Source organism: Suricata suricatta, chromosome 12 (assembly GCF_006229205.1).
Source record: "Suricata suricatta isolate VVHF042 chromosome 12, meerkat_22Aug2017_6uvM2_HiC, whole genome shotgun sequence".
Taxonomy (NCBI): Eukaryota; Metazoa; Chordata; class Mammalia; order Carnivora; family Herpestidae; genus Suricata; species Suricata suricatta.
The window spans coordinates 49,487,582-49,503,487 of NC_043711.1; the positions used below are offsets into that span (position 1 = coordinate 49,487,582).

Sequence of the window (15,906 nt, forward strand, 5' to 3'; positions counted from 1 at the left end):
CTCGCAGATAACTGAGGCACCATGAGTCTGTAACCTGTGCTGTGCTGCCGCCTCCTCTTAGATCCTGTTGAAGGTTTTCCCCGTGGCTCCAAGTGCTCACCATCTCTGGTGGATTAGTCTCTTTCTAAGGAGAACAACAACAAAAATCAGCATCTGCCAATTTTTATTTCACATAAAGACCAAATCTTGATACCTGATTTCTAAAAATTTGGAAAATAATGAGGTGATGAGATTGTAGGAGTTTTTCCCAGCATTTTTTTTCATAATACTGACTCTTATTTATGCTGAGTTGTCTTAGAAAATAAGGCCTACTGAGGCCTTACAGCTTAGCTCTCTGTGTAGGTGCCTGAGCATTCCCTTCGCCCTTCTTCCCTTCATCCGTCAGAATGCCCTAAGTCTTTCCCTGTCAGATGCCATTTGTCCATCCTGTTTAATGTGTCCTCGGTGAATATTGGAGGCCAGAGGCTCCCAAAAGGCCCCTTTGGACCGTGCCTCAGTTGCTTGCTCTTGGCTCGCTCCCCCTGCTGGGTCAGGGCGGTTGTGCTGTCCTCATTTGTGGGGCTTAGTGGGAAGGAAGGCTGTTGTGCTTGTGGTTGCTGCTGAACTGGAGAGTAAAACCTCACTTGTTTGAGAAGTTAGAGTAGAGGGCAGAGAAGTTACATTTCTGAATTGTTCAAAGTAAGCACCGCTGAAGGGAATCATTCCTGATTCTGAAGAGTAGTTGTGTTTTTGTTTTTGTCTTTAAATGTTTATTTTTGAGAATGAGAGAGAATGCAAGCGGGGGAAGGGCAGAGAAAGAGGGAGACAGAGAATCTCAAGCCCTACACTGGGCTCAGCATAGAGCCCTACACGAGGCTCAAACTCCTGAACCATGAGATCATGGCCTGAGCCGAAATCAAGAGTCAGACACTCAACTGACTGAGCCCCCCAGGCGCCCCTGAAGAGTAGTTTAGCAAGAGGTTCATTTGACACTGTAATACTCGTTGGGGAATGGTGTGTATGTGTTGTGATGCCATAACACATTGTGTCCTGTCTTGTAGTGTAACCTCCTCCGAGAAGGTGGACAAAGCCCAGCGCTATGCCGACTTCACTCTCCTCTCCATCCCGTATCCAGGTAGGGAGCTCTTTTCAGGCTCTAGTCAAGTGACAGGCTTCCTAGGACCGGGAGCTCTCAGAGGCCATTTGTGGGCCTTCTACACTTAGGTACATAGGTGCCCTGGAGCTTTCCTGGAGCATCTTACGTTGATCAGCACAGGACACTGTGAGTCTCAGTTTTCAGCTCTCACACTTAGGTTGGGATGCTGTCCCGGAAAGCACTTTCCACTCCACGGACTGAGTCCTGGCTCAGGTACTACTACTACAACCTTGAGCGAGTTACTTCACCTCTCTAAGCCTCAGGTTTTCTCAGATATCATTTGGAACTTGGATCGGCTTAACTCATGGTTTTGTTGCAAAGCTTAGATGAGATCATGATTGTCAAAGTGCCCTGTGCAGGTAAAATACTATTTCAGCATAAAACAACATTGCCAGTACTCTGTGTCAGCAGCGAGTCATGCTGCACTGCCCATGTGGATGTGGACCTTGGAAGGTCTGTCTTGGAGTGATCAAGTTATTGACAGGAATTGCCCCAGGTGAAGTCCTTCTGGTGAGAAAGAACGTAATTGCTCAGTCTCCAGTTTTACACGGTTGGTGGCCTCACTATGTCACAGGGCACTTTGGTGTACACAGAGCTAGCTGTGTTTGTCTCTGGTGGACAGATCTGCATGCAGCCTGTGGCCAGGGCAGTGCTGTGTGCCCTGGATGCTAAAGGTGTGCTGGTCCAGCTGGCAACATGTAAGCTTCCTGACAACACCTGCTTGTTCAGCAAGGGAGGCCGCAGAGCCCTGATGTCAGCACAGGATTGTCAACAGTCCGCAGGAAGCGTACCCTTTCTCCTTGAAACCTCTCGCCTGCTTCTCAGCATCAGCATCTGCCTTCAGTCCCCTGCTGGATCTTGTCTCCTGATAGTGGAGCCACAGAGCCAGTAGCAAGGTGGGCCCATGACCACAGGTTGCTGTTCAGCGGGTTTTCTCATTAGAACAAGTTAATCTAGTACTTGACGGGAGAAGGTGTCCTCAGCAGTGTGAGCTGGTGGTGTCCAAGCCACGACCCTCGATAGCTCAGCACTCTTACCATGGCCTCTCCTGGAGTCTCACTTCACTCTTCTCTTCCAGCTCAGTGATTAGTGCCATGCAGAATGGGGTGTGAGTCTCAGCCCTAATACATCCTTGAACAAGTCCCTTCTTAGCATTGGCTTCATCCTCCATAAGATGAAGAGAATGGTGCTTATTTCATGGTAAAGTGCCAGACCCCTCCCCAATGGGTGCTCAGTAAACAGCAGGCTGAATGATGGATACATGAAGGAGAGGCTCAGGGAAGTTGCTCTTCCTGAAAGCCCCTTTGGGTAGACGTGAATGTCATGATGCTGCTGTGGGCTTGACTGTATCAGAGCCACGTTGTGACCGAAGTGTTCCATCTAGAGCGTCTGTACTGGGGCAGTTAGCCCTAAAGCTCATTTTCAGACCCAGCCATTGACTCCCAACAGATGTCTTGGGGGTCCACAGACTGAAGTACTCTGCTCAATAGGAAAGGCGCATTAGGAGCCAGGCGTCGTTTTATTGATATTTCAGTTCTAAGTAGAGCTGGGTTTAGAAAGATAGTTCTGGTAGAAGTTTGCATACTTCTACTCTAGAACTGGAGCAGTTTCCTTCCTGCTGTAGTAAGGCAGCTTGCTACCAGACTTCCAAAATGTTAACTCCCTTCAACGCAGTCACTTAGCAGACCGTAATGACAGCTAACTTGGGGCTCATTGAACTGTCTGTTTATACCAGCAGAACGTGAGAAGCGTTCTCCTTAGAGTGATGATGACATAATCCTAGAAATATTGCATACTCATAGAAAAATGCTTACCCTTGTTGATATGGAAAGATGCTTAAGATGCCCAGCAGGACACAGAATTGTGTCGTATGACGTCAGCGGTGTAAGGGGAAATGTGGTTACACGAAAGGGTGAGGAAGAAATAGGCCAAAAGGGTAAGACGATACAACCTGTGGATTTTTCCCCCCTGTTCTTCCCAAAGTATTTACGTACTCCATCTGGGTGTATGTGTTGGTGGGAGGGAAAGAGAGAGGATCAATAGGAACCAAAGACCCAGAGGCGGGTGGGGAGGTGTCACCTCACACCAAGGTGAGGGGCAGGAGAAGCACTTTTTACATGCTCTGCTTGTGTTCTTCAGTTTCTTTATAAGGCTGCATTACTTCATCTCAAGTAAAAGAAACAGTTAACCACTAATGAAACCCAGTCACAAACTGCGCTTTGTAGCTGTTGATGGCATCTCGCCTGAGTCCTCTGATGACTGTGAGGCCAGACAGGAAGTCCAATGCTATCATTTCTAGCTCTGTCCAGTGAACTTGGGCTTAGACTGGGCTTTGAACAGAAGTGTTCTGGGAGCACTTGCTTCAGGACACCAAAATAGACTGAAAACTCCATGGCATGAGTCTATTGGTTTTCTCCTTGAGTGAGTGGCTCTTCTCACCCATGCTTTTGGTCCCATCCTTCTTGACTCTCAGAGGGGTTGGAAGCCTGGTCAGGTAATGAATGTCAGGCATTGCCCTGGGGACTGAATCTATTTTAATTCCATCTATTTCTCCCATGAAATTGCCTCTGCCTCACAGGCTGGCCAGAGCTCAGCCCAGAAACTGCAATATTGATTTGAGCAGGTCGAGTTTGGGAAAATAATCCTTTGAAGGAGCTCAGGTTGATAATTGGTGTCTTTTCTAAACTTGGGCTCGTAATCCCAGGGCCTCTGTCTGATAATTTATATTTATCCTTTCTGCCAGTGAGGCACCCTGGAATAGGCTAGAGTGTTAGAGCTGAGGATTGTTTCCTGACTTCTCAATCAGCAGTGAGGCCTGGAGGATTTGAGTGCAGCGGGCATGGGCTGTGTCTCCTGTGTCTCCAGACCTTCCTCTCTGGAGGAACCCTTTCTGTCTTCTCTGGGGTGGCCCTCCCACAGGACCGTGGCCCAAGAGCAGCTGGGGAAGTTCCGTGTGAATTTTTTTGGCCTGTGGCCACCTCCACAGAATTCAGACAACTGTTCAATTGCCTTTGGGGACCTCACTAGACTTGGACCTGTGGCCAGAGGCATGTGTGCTCCAGAGTTTGTGTTGGTTCTGGTTGAGGAAGAGAGAACTACTCAGAAAGCTACCTCAGAGGGCCTTCTCCCAGTCTCGGGGCTTGCAGCCCCAGCAGGCTCGCGGTGCCGAGGCACACGGGCTCGCCTCGTTCTCTGCAGGCCATGCAGTTGACTGTCCGCAGGGCTGGCACCGTCGTGATGATAGTGCACTGTCATCTAAAAGCCATTCTCACCAGTGCTTCCTAGATGCTTTATCTGTATTGTTTTGTTTCATCTCGAACCACTGCATACGTGAGAAAGCCAAGGCTGTTTGCAGTCACAGAGCTGAGTGAAAGGCTGAGATTTGAAACCGGAGAATGTTGCTGAAGCCCTTTCTCTCCACTGTTGCTTTCTATATTCCTGAGGGGTTTCTTACAATTTTTCTAGAGAATAATACAGAAAAGTACCTCTTGGCCAGGTTTGTTGGAGATGGAAATGTCTCGTGAGCACCTGTCATGTTTCAGGCACCATCCGTGGTCTTTTCTAGTATGTCACTGGAGCCCTGTGATGTCGGTGTTAGACAGGGAGAGTGACCCTCAGTAACTAGACAAGTGGCTGCAAAAAGTGCTGCCAGCACTCAGATTGTAAGCTGTGCTTCGTTTGCCAGCTTCTGGCACATCAGGGACATGTCGGACAAAGGGACCTGAAATCAGGGGGAAGTGACCGATAACCACCCAGCAGAGATGGAGGGAGACAGAAAGAGGTGTGCAGGCAGGCAGTACCTCATCAGGAAGGCGTGTAGCTAGAAACCAAAGGAGCACCGGAGACTCATTCCCTAGCTCTCACCTGCCTGTGCTGGTCCCCACACGGATCAGCTGTGGCCTCGTCTGGGGCTCATCAGGATGGGGAAGTGTGAGCTGGTGGCTGCTTTGGTCCTTCTGCACTCAGGGGCATCTCAGGAAACTGGGTTAGCATGGGTGGTATCTTAACTCTGCCCTTCTTTTCCAGGCTGTGAATTTTTCAAGGAGTATAAGGATCGAGATTACATGGCTGAAGGGCTCATTTTTAACTGGAAGCAGGTATGAGCAGTAACATTTATCAGCTTAACATTTTTTAAAATGTTTGTTTATTTTGAGAGAGAGAGTGTGTGCAGGGGAGGGGCAGAAAGAATCAAAAGCCGGCCAGTGCCTTCAGCACAGAGCCCGGTGCAGGGCTCCATCTCATGAACCTTGGGATCATGACCGGAGCCAAAATCATGAGTGTGGCACTCAACCAACTGAGCCACTCAGGCGCCCTGGGCTTAACCTCTCTTTACAACAGGGGACCCTGGAGGACAGCTTGCAATCTTTTTGGGGAAAACAAAACCCTTTTCCTTTTTCCTCTGTTCCATGGATGAATACCATTATTTTCCCTTCCTTTTCTCTTTATATGTACATGTTAAAATTCTCATATATACTGTCCTGTCCCCCTTTAATTTGTTTCTTCAGAGGATTTTTCAGGGACAGAATAGGAAATCTCTTTCCTCTCTGCTCCACCATCTGTGTAAAAAGTGGGACCAGCATTCTGTTCCTTTCCCAGTCGGCAGGAGCAGGCCACCAGAGCCTGTTGGATGCTGCATACAGATTCATCATGTCTGTCTCAGCAACAAACACTAGAATGATCCACTGAAAAGCTCCACTTGGGAACACTAATCTGGTCCCTTTGATTTTAAAACCGTCCCTTGCTGGGTAGCATAGCATCTGGCCTGGAGAAGGCAGCGCTGTGGAGGGATGTCCTGCCAGCCTGTGGTAGCCCCAGCTTCAGGGCCATGGCCTGTCCTGTCACCCTGGCTTCCCCTGGTGGCCAACCTGCATCTCACAGGAATCTTTCTGTCCCCAGGACTACGTTGATGCCCCACTGAGCATCCCCGACTTCCTGACTTGCTCTCTGAACATTGACTGGAGCCAGTATCAGGTGAGGGGCCCACCTCAAGCAGGCCCAACTCGAGCAGGACGGGATAGGGGAGGGGGGGCAGGGGAGGCCTCGTGCCAGCCCCAGAAGTCCTTCATGCATGTATCAGAAGGTCTGGCTTCTGCCCTCTGACTTCTCAAAGCCTAGGAAAGAAGCAACTGCTTATCCATTTAACTCTCCCCTGATTTGCTCTTGGCCCAGAAAATCAAAGCTTTCTGATCATGACTCATTCAAAGATTTACATTCACCAGCAGGTTCTGTTTCCAGAGGACCTCATGGAGTCTGCTTTCCCAGCTCTGGGCTTTAGCGACTGTTTTTCATTTTTCCTTTTAAATGCATGTTCTGCCAGAGGAAATGCAGAGCTATCTGACCTCGTTAGATTATAGAAACTTTAAAATTATTTCCATTGTGCTCCTCTCTCCTCTCACCATGGATGGGGCCCCAGACTTCATGAATCCCTTTGTCTACCATGTTTAGCCCACTCTAGAAACCCGGAAGGCCATCCACAGTGTCCTTGCTGCTAGCTTCAGCCGAGACCAGTATCCTTGCTCTTCCCACCACCATCCCTGTGTCTGTTCCTTCTGCCTGGCTGCCACTTCCTCACCTCCTCTTGTCTGAATGACAGTGCCCTTAGGATTCTGCTCCAGTGTCTACTCCAGGAAGACTTCCCTGATATACCTCTTCTCCTCTGTCCCCAGAGGGTTGGATGGCTGTATCTGCAGTACCCTTTACCCTGGGCATGTCTGTTATGGAATTTTCCACTGAGCTATAGTCACTGATTTAGAGATCTGCTTCTCCAAATCCTCTAGACTGAGCTTCAGGAGGATGGGAAACCGTAGCTTGTGCATCCCCAGCACAGAAACCAGCATGGAGCCTATAGCCAGAAAGGCCAAGCCAGTGAATAACCAGAAGACATCCTGCTTCCCTCCTTGTTTTCTGTGCCCCCAGGTCTGGACAGTTCGCATCCAGCCGTCAGGTCTCCTTCTGTCCGAGAGGCCTGGCTCACCTCTCAGGCAGCTGTGTACTCCCGTATCACCATGGGCTCTGTTATCATGGTAGTAAGTGGTCCGTAGAGGCAGAGGCTGTGTGTGTCTCTTACACCCAGCGCCTGATCACAAAGCAGACCCCGCATAACTCCATGAGTGAGTTAGAGTGGGAGGCGTTCTCTGCGCACGTGTTTCTACAAAGGAGAACATTAGCAAGAAGAGCAGGCCAGTTGTTTGTTGCACCCCAGAAGCCTGAAGAAGGAGTGGTTTGGGGGACCCTATCCCCTCATCTCTGAATCCTAGGTGGTACCTAGATAGACTCAGGGGCCAAAGGAACCTGTAGGTTTCCTTCTTAATTTGTTTTTTGCGGAGGTGCTAGGTAGGCTTTACCCCGGGCCACCCTTACTCTCCTTTCTGGGACTGTTCTTTCTCCTTAGGCACCAACTGGGTCTGATGAGCTACTAAATAAATAAGGTACAAATGTACAGGTTTGATGTGCTGGTACTGCCAGGGGCGTATGTCTGTTCAGGAACAAGTCCCGTGCATCTGGGGAGGAATTCTGCTTAGTAGATGGAAGCCCTAGATCCAGGCCCCAGCTCACTCAGCCCTCCCCTCACCACCTCGTGGCAAGGTGAGCATGTGGCCTCACTGTCCTCTACATGTGGAGCCGATAGCACCTGTTTCAGAATTGTGGCGAGGTTCACATATGATCGCTGTGTGAAAGTGGCCTTTTACCTGCAATGGCAGACCAACTTTAATGATGATAATTAAGAAGTAGGCTGCTAGCTTGTTAACTCGAGGGAGTGAACACTAATAAAATTCTAGGCACAAAAAGTAGGAGGGCAGGGCGTTTCCCCACGATGCCTGCCTCTCCGGTATTGCTCAGACACTGGGCCTCACTGGGCCACCTGCCATGCTCTTCCTCAGCCACATGTGGGCTCTGCCCTGTCTGCCCTGTCAGCACGGGTGTCCAGGGCTCTGTGTTACTCCTCCTTACCGCTCCAGGTCGTCTAGTTTGCCATCTACTCCATTACTTTCTGCTAAGTCACCTGACCTGGGATTCTGGGCCAGGCCTTTCTTGGGGGATCCACACCTGCGTCACCTCTTACAAGTGTCCCTTCATGCAGCCACCCTAAACTCAAGTTTCCCAAAATGGAATTGGCTACAACCCACAGCACCCCCAGGCTTTCCATCGCTTACCCAGATGCTCAAAGTTGAAACTTGGGGGTTTTTCCTCCCACCTTCATTGCCCGGCCCCATCAGTTCTCTAAATCTCCGCCCCTGGTGAAGCTCTCCAGACCTTGCCTCCATCTCCTGTACCACTGAGCTGAGTCCAGACCCCGTCATCTCGGTGCATCTCTAATCTGAGTGGGGGCCACCCCAAGGGGGTCTGGAAATCACGAACATAAAGCACTTGAAAAGGGCGTGGCAGACAGCAGTACTCAGATGACGGTCGAGGCTGTCATTGTCACCCCTTCCTTAGAATGTGCCACTGAACTTCCCATTGTCTTCACAGTACAGTACAGTGACCCATACATGGGCTACTCGGCTCCACACTGTCCAGCCTCATTCTGGTCACTAGTTGTCCTCTCCCTCTTCTCCAGCCACACTGGCCTCCTTTCAGCCCCATAGAGAAAAGTGCTCTCCTGGTTTGTATGTGCTGTTCCTTCTGCCAGAAACACTGGTCTCCTTTCCCTTTCTTCGTATATGGATGTCACCACTGTCAGGAAGCTTCTCTTCTGATCATCGTGGATCATAAGAGCCTCAGCTCCCTGGTTATGTGGTCCTGCAAGATCCTACAGGTGCTTTTAGCCCACACAGCTGCAGCAGTTCACATTGTCTTTTCTCTCCCGCAGCCCTGTTAGGGCCAAGGCCGTCATGGACACTGCTGTTCCCCAGGACCGGGCCCTCAGTTCATGTTCTCGAGTGTGGGGACACTTCTGGCAATACACGTATGGGTGCTGCTGCCCTCCCCGTAACTAGATTGAATTCCTTAGAGGTGTGCTCATTCTTTATGGGCTGTAAGGCCCCTCCATTACCTGCTTCTCCTCAAGCTAGCCCTTGACCATGAACAGAGAGGTAACATTCTGCAGGTACTTCCTAGTCCCAAAGCACTAGGCCTTGAGGATGCAGAGATTCCAAAAACGGCCTCCGTCCTCATGAGGCTCAGTCTAGGAAAAGAGGTAAAACATAACCATCAACTGGTAGCAGAGGTATTGATCTACGGCTACTGAAGACTCAGTAGAACATAACAGGGGTGGGGTTTTGAAAGATGAGTCGAGTTTGCCAGCCGTGGGGAAGAGTGCTGCAAACATAGACACATAAGCAGTGGCATGGTGCTCAGCTCTGTCCCCAGGGATGTTTTCATGGAGCACTTAGGAAAAGAGTCAGTACTGAGCCTAGATTTGAGCACACCTCCTACATTCTGCAGTCCCCTCCAATGTGAGTTTCATACTCTGCTGTTAGAGAAGTCCCTGCAGTATAGCATGTGACTGCAAAGGTGACTCTCTGGTTCAGTAGGGCTGGGTTCTGCCCCAGCTCAGAGTAGCTCTAGGGCTTTGGGCCTCTACCAACCCAGAACCCCCTAGTCTGTGGTTCCTACCCCAGCACTGGGCACAGTCAGTGTGCTGCCTCTCCCTGGTTGTTGGTGTCCCCCTCCAGCAGCCACTGTGGTTACCGGTACGCTGCGCGCTGCAGGCTGCGGCCCTTGATCACTTCCTCCCTTCTCCTGGCTGCTGCAGTCTTTCCCCAGCCTATGTGACCTCCCTGGGCTTTGTGCTACCTCATAGTTCCTGCCTCCTCCCCCTCCCCCTCCTACTTTTCTTTACCCACAAGAGTCACAGCTCAGAGGAAGTCTGTTGGCAATGATATGTATGACAGGTTGAGCCAGATGAGTGACGAGCCCCCCTTGCTACTATGGGTAGCGACTCTATTAGTGCAGTGCTGCAGCAGCTGTCTCTAGAGGTGCTGAAAGTGGGTCAGAGCTCTCCAGGGGCTGTGGGAGGGTCAGGTAAATGAGCCTGTTTTAAATTCCTGGGAAAACCATTCCAATTACAGGTGCCATATTCACCCTCCCCCAGGAAGTACTCTCTCACTGGCACTTGCTGCCCTCTCCACACAGCCCCAGAACCCTGATACATGGTTGTGTTAGGAGGCTTCCCCTAGCTAGGGGAACAGGCCTTCAGCATTGAGTCATTTCCTCCCATGGAATTCCAGATTCCAGCAGACTCTCAGAGCTTCTGGTCTAGACCTTTTGCTTGAGCTAGAACAGAAGTTCTGATCTCATTGCAGTTTTTCTTATATTTCCTCTCCCACCTCATGGACCTCCTGTTTTAAAAGATCTTATCTGCTAAACAGACTACACTTATTATTCATCAAAAGACAGAGTATGCAGTGAATAGCAGTAAAACATGAAAGGAACCGGGTCGATGAGACGGTTATTTTTTGTGATGTGATAGTGGATGAAAGAATCGCTCTTTGCATTTGGCAGCAGTGGTCGCGGTCTCAGGGCTCTTTGTTTGCTGCCACCAACTCCATGGACCGCCATGCCGGGAGCCCAGGGCTTAGAGGAGGCTAACGGTGTAGCTGCTGCTGCCAGTTGTGGGGCTGTGAGTTGCCCAGGCCCCTGCATGGCTTCCCATTCCTCAGCATCACATCGTGTTGGAGCTCAAGGAGAGGTGGGAGGAGCTCTTGGAATGGGAAGTGAATTTTCAGAGTATCTGGGATTTAGGGCCTGTGGACAGGTGACCAAGATCCTGGGTCTTGTTGCCTAAGAATAACTCTTGGATTTTATTTTTTTAAATCCATTGAATTTCCTGAGTTAAATATCAATGCCAAGATACCTTTTATCATTCTTCAACAGAGTTGGGACCTGGTGCAACAGACACAAAACTACCTGAAACTGCTGCTTTCCATAATTAACAGCGACGGTGAGTCTGCCTGTGTGTGAACTCCTAAGCCGTTGGACCTTCTGGGTATTCCCAGGTCATGAGACTGTGTACATGTTTGTTGGGGTCACACACCTCTACCTTTTGCTTTATGGTAAAAGGATTTGGGGATTCACCTGTCCATCAGCAGCTTTATTCCTCACCCTCAAAGCCTTAGAAAACAACACTGTGAGTTCCTTACCATCTGACCTACACATGGTGTTTCTACACTAAGGGCAGCCGACCTTTGATCATCAGCACTGTGCGTGGGGCCAGAATTGCCTCTTCTAATTCAGAAAGATGAGAGAAAAATCAGTCCTGGTTTCTTACTGGGCACACACAAAAGTCCCTAGAGGGCCTGTTCTCCAGATGGTACTTCAGGCGCCTTGGCTGTTGTGATTGGTTGGGGCTGTCATGCTCAGTGTCTCTAGGATGAGGTGACTAACTCATTGATACCAGTCAAGACTTTTTTACTTGCTTAAACAAGTAAAAATGTATTAGCTTATATAACCAAGAAAGCCCCACAGCAGAGCCAGGTGCCTAAGAAATGTCCTAAGGAATTTCCTTGTTTCTCATATCCACTCTCCTTGTTTCTGCTTAGCTTCATGGCTGGCACCTATTCTTGTATCCTGCCATCTTACCTCCCCAAAGAGAGAGAGAGCCTCTGTCCCAGGGCTCACGCCCATTGGCCCACTTTGAGTCAATTGTCCATCCTTGAAGTAGTCACTGTGGCCAGGTGTACAGAAGAGTCATACAGTCTCTGGAATTATGTAGTGGTTCTCTACCTGGGGCAGAATTGCCCCTCAAGGGGGCTGCTGGACGGGGGGGCGGGGGGTGTTGAAGGAATTGGACAAAGGCTGCTAGCATTTGGGTATTAGCCAAGGATCCTACATGTTCTATAGTTCCTGGGAAAGCCCTACACAGTGAAAAATTGTCTTCCCCCTAAGTACCTGTAGGGCCCAGGTGGGGGTTGCAGGCCAGCCTTGCCTAAAAAACCTGCTTGGCCAGTACTGCTTTCTAAGAAGTACCTAGAAAGACAGCCAGAAGAAAGAAGAAGAAATGCTGTGTACAGACAAGTGTCTGTCACCCATCCCTTTCTGGGAGTAGGTTAGAGAAGAATCTTGCGGAGGCCTACCAGGAAGAGGGAGACAAGGGGTAGCCTGGCTCTCTGACACTGGGCCAGGGTGGTGGCATGTCCGCTTCTCATCCACTCATGTCTGCTTTTCTTCCGGGCCCCCTTTTGTGTGGTTCCTGAGTAGATGACAGCGGGCTGCTGGTACACTGTATCTCGGGCTGGGACCGGACGCCTCTCTTCATCTCTCTCCTGCGCCTTTCCTTGTGGGCTGTGAGTATGGATGGGCTAGACTCTGGGGTCAAGGAGCTTTCAGAGGCCAGCTACCAAGATCTACCCTTTGGGGGCATTAGGACTGTCTCTAGAAAATAAAGATTTGGAGTAAGGGACCCCAAGTGTTCAGACCAAGTGTCAGATTCAATACCGTTCTTGGGGCTGTTAAGCAGCCTGGTTGTCACTGGGTCTGTGGTTGCATTTCAGCTCCTGGGACAGGAAGGGGCTTTGTCATGGGGGAGGGGTCACCTTTCTCAACTTGGCAGTCTCTGATTTCTTCCAGGATGGGCTTATCCACACATCCCTAAAGCCTGCTGAGATCCTCTACCTAACCGTGGCCTATGACTGGTTCCTCTTCGGGTAAGCCTTTGGGAAATGTCAGGTGGGGGCTGTGCCTTGGGAACTGCATTTCCATGTGTATTTGGGTGTGGTGGCTCACGTGACAGGCCTAGAGGTGAAAACACTCTCTCCTTGAGGAAGACTGAAGGTGCTTGTCAGGCCCCACCTGAGGTGGTGGTGCCAAAGCCAGGACCTTCCCACTGTGAATCCAGTCCCCCTTTGACCTCCTCCCCTTCTTGTTTCAGGCACATGTTGGTAGATCGGCTCAGCAAAGGAGAGGAGGTGGGTACTGTGAACAAACACCTGGGCCCTGAGCGCACAGCATGACTTCTGCTTGGTGTCCACGCACAGGCGGCAGTTCCTTGCTCTGTGCGTGCAGGGATCAGGCAGCTCGGCCCAAAAAGCACCAGCACGATAGCCCCCCTCCCGACCCTCTGTTCCTCTCCTTGTAGTAGTGCTGAAACACTTGCCCACATGGCTGCCATCACCTCGTCTATCAGTCTTCTTCCCCCCTGCTTTTGCTGCAATCTTTCTTACCGGTGACCTTGTTTTCTGCACTCAGGTATGGAACCAAATGACAAGCTTTTCCTTGGCCCCTCAGCCTTACAGCTACAACCAGAGGCTCTTTCCTCATCACACCCACTCAGCAGCTTTGAAGCCCCAGGGCCGGCCGAGCAAGTAGGGTCCTGCCCAGCTGCTTGCACCAGCCCGGGCCCAGACCAGGCACAGCCAGCAGGGCTCCAGGGTCCCCTTACTCTCTGAGTGCCATCCCTTCTTTCTTCTCTGTCATCTCCACACCCCATTCTTTTCTGCTTTTTGCAGTCTTTGCCTCTTTGGTGTGCTTGTTTTTTAGCCTGTTTTCCCTGCGCACTGACCTGGAGTCTGACCCGAGTTTGAACCCTAGTTGTCCCACCTATTACCTGGTGACCTTGAGGAACGTGATTAACCTTGAGCCTCCTGGTGTTGATTGTGCTGCCTGACAAAGAGAATAAGTCTAGGTGCCCAGTGTGGGAGCTGTCACACAGCATTAGCGCTTTCTGTTCCGTCCCCTGTCCATCCACTCCCCTTTTCTTAAAGCATCTTTTTCACCCTCCTGAGGCTGCCTTCTTTCCCAGCATCTTATCTTGTGCTTCCTCCTTTTGTTCCTCCCTCTCAGCAGCTCCTCTCCGCTTCCAAATCTCTTCTGCGTGCTTATCGCATCTGCCAGGGCTGCAGAGCTCATAAGCCTGTTCCTCAGAGGCCTCCACAAACGCTATCAGAGGTGGTGACTTTGGCAATGAAATCAGCACATAAAGCCTTTTTGCGGCCACACATTTCGAGACTCCCTGGTGCTCCAGAGCATTCTGCACGCCACCCCATCTCCCTCACTCCCAGAGGAAGGCAGATTCTGCCTTCAGAAGCTGGACAGAGGATGAGGCTGAGCCCAGCAGGGTCTGTATTCAGACCCTGGCCATCTCTCAGCATAAACAAGAGGGTCTCCTCAGCTGCAGGGTTGGTTTTCAGGGTGTGGGCTTTTCCCTTACCCCCACCAGACACTCCAGACACTGATGCTTTAAAAAAACAAAAACAAAAAAAACCAAACAGAAAATAACCAGGGGCCTGTTAAACACACTCTGTCCTCATCTCCAGCCCTCGAGGTTCACAGCACACTAGCATATTAAAGACTTGAAAGAGTCTGTGGTGAAGACACCTATTTAATTTTATGTAACAACATTTTCATACTGACCTTCCCTGGGTACCCGCCCTCCCTTTTTGGTTGGGGGGTTCATTTATTTGAGGAAGTCATACGAGGCTCTGGGATACCATGTTGGTGTTTATGTGAGTGGGGGATTTGATGGACCACACCTTCCAGAGTCACTGGGGAGTTTATTTAAAAATTGCAGAGACTGCCTTTTTTTTAAATGTTTCTTTATTTTGAGGGAGAGAGAGAGAAAGTGCACATGCGCTCATAACCAGAGGAGAGAATTCCAAGCAGGGTCTGCATTGTCAGCTCAGGGCAGAGCCTGACAAGAGTCTCAAACTCATGAACCGTGAGATCAGGACCTGAACTGAAATCAAGAGTCAGACGATCAACCGACTGAGCCACCCAGGCGCCCCTAGAGACTGCCTTTTGTGCACTTCATGGAGGCCCATTTGACTAGGGCACTTGCTGAAAGGGAAGAGAGAATTTGCCCAGAGTGGTGGGAATGCAGCTAGAGGTCAGGAGCCTCCTCCTGCCTGTGCCCATCTCAGATTCTGAACCAGATCATGCCTGCTCCTGAACCCTGGTTCTTCTGGACTATTTTTTCTGGGTGTTCCCCTGCAAAATCTGATCCCTTTCTTTTCCATTATGTTCCTGCATTACCCATTAACCTCACCTCCAAATAATCTCTCTTCCAGCTATTCTTCCTGGTTAGCCTCTCTCCTTGGGATTCTTAGGGAGGCTGAGAGGGAAAGCTTCCATTCTCCTTATCCTTTTCAGTAGCTTGAGAACATACATGTTGAGTTTCAAGACAGTTGGAAAATTCAGTGGCTTACCCATGTACGGAACCTTCCTTGGCCCCGCCCAGGCACCTGTGCCCAGCCTGCTAAGTCCTCTCCTACCCGTACGGTTTGTAGAGTGGAGTTTCCAGCAGGGTCCCTGAGGCAAAGCTGTTGTCCACCAGTGGGCTGATCAGGTGGCTGGCTGCTAGGTTCCTTTCCTTAGAAAGCTGTCTTCACATGTGTGTTGCTTTTTGGTTTCTTCAGATTTTCTTCTTCTGCTTCAATTTTTTGAAGCATATCATCTCTGAGGAGTTCTCTGCTCTGAAGACACAGAGGTGAGGAGAGGGCTATTCTCTGACTCTGGGCAGGGCGCTCTGGGAAGGACCAATCTGGGACTGAGGCAGGGTCTCACTCACTGTCTTAGCCTTGCCTGGCTTCCCTGCATGCTTAGCAAGCTGGCCTGTGAGGCCAGAGCAGGGACCCCTGGGGACAGCCAATTGGGGAAGAGGCTCTTCTGCTTGTGAGGCAGGGCTGGGGTCCGCCTGTAGTCATATTAGCAGAAGGGCTTTCGGACAAAGGAGTGGTCTCTGGTGACAAGGAGAGCAGCGCACATTGCTGCAGGGAAAAGGCAGCCTAAGCACAGGGGCACTTCCAGCACCCCTCTCTCTGGCTGAGGCAAACTCTTCGCCTGCCGTTCCCTGGGCTACCGCCGAGGTGCATCTGCATCACAGTACAGCCCACCGC

At 50.4% G+C, this 15,906-nt stretch overlaps 1 protein-coding gene across 6 annotated transcripts in view; it reads left to right on the forward strand.

Annotated features, from left to right (window-relative positions):
* Positions 1–15,906, forward strand: part of MTMR14 (myotubularin related protein 14) — a 44,596-nt gene that overhangs the window by 16,314 nt on the left and 12,376 nt on the right. For all 6 annotated transcript variants that reach the window (XM_029919180.1, XM_029919182.1, XM_029919178.1 and 3 more), the window contains 8 exons: positions 1,041–1,114; positions 5,162–5,232; positions 6,032–6,106; positions 10,952–11,018; positions 12,275–12,360; positions 12,644–12,720; positions 12,945–12,981; positions 15,427–15,497. In XM_029919180.1, coding sequence (XP_029775040.1) covers positions 1,041–1,114; positions 5,162–5,232; positions 6,032–6,106; positions 10,952–11,018; positions 12,275–12,360; positions 12,644–12,720; positions 12,945–12,981; positions 15,427–15,497 — 558 coding nt within the window. The remainder of the gene's footprint in view (positions 1–1,040; positions 1,115–5,161; positions 5,233–6,031; positions 6,107–10,951; positions 11,019–12,274; positions 12,361–12,643; positions 12,721–12,944; positions 12,982–15,426; positions 15,498–15,906) is intronic.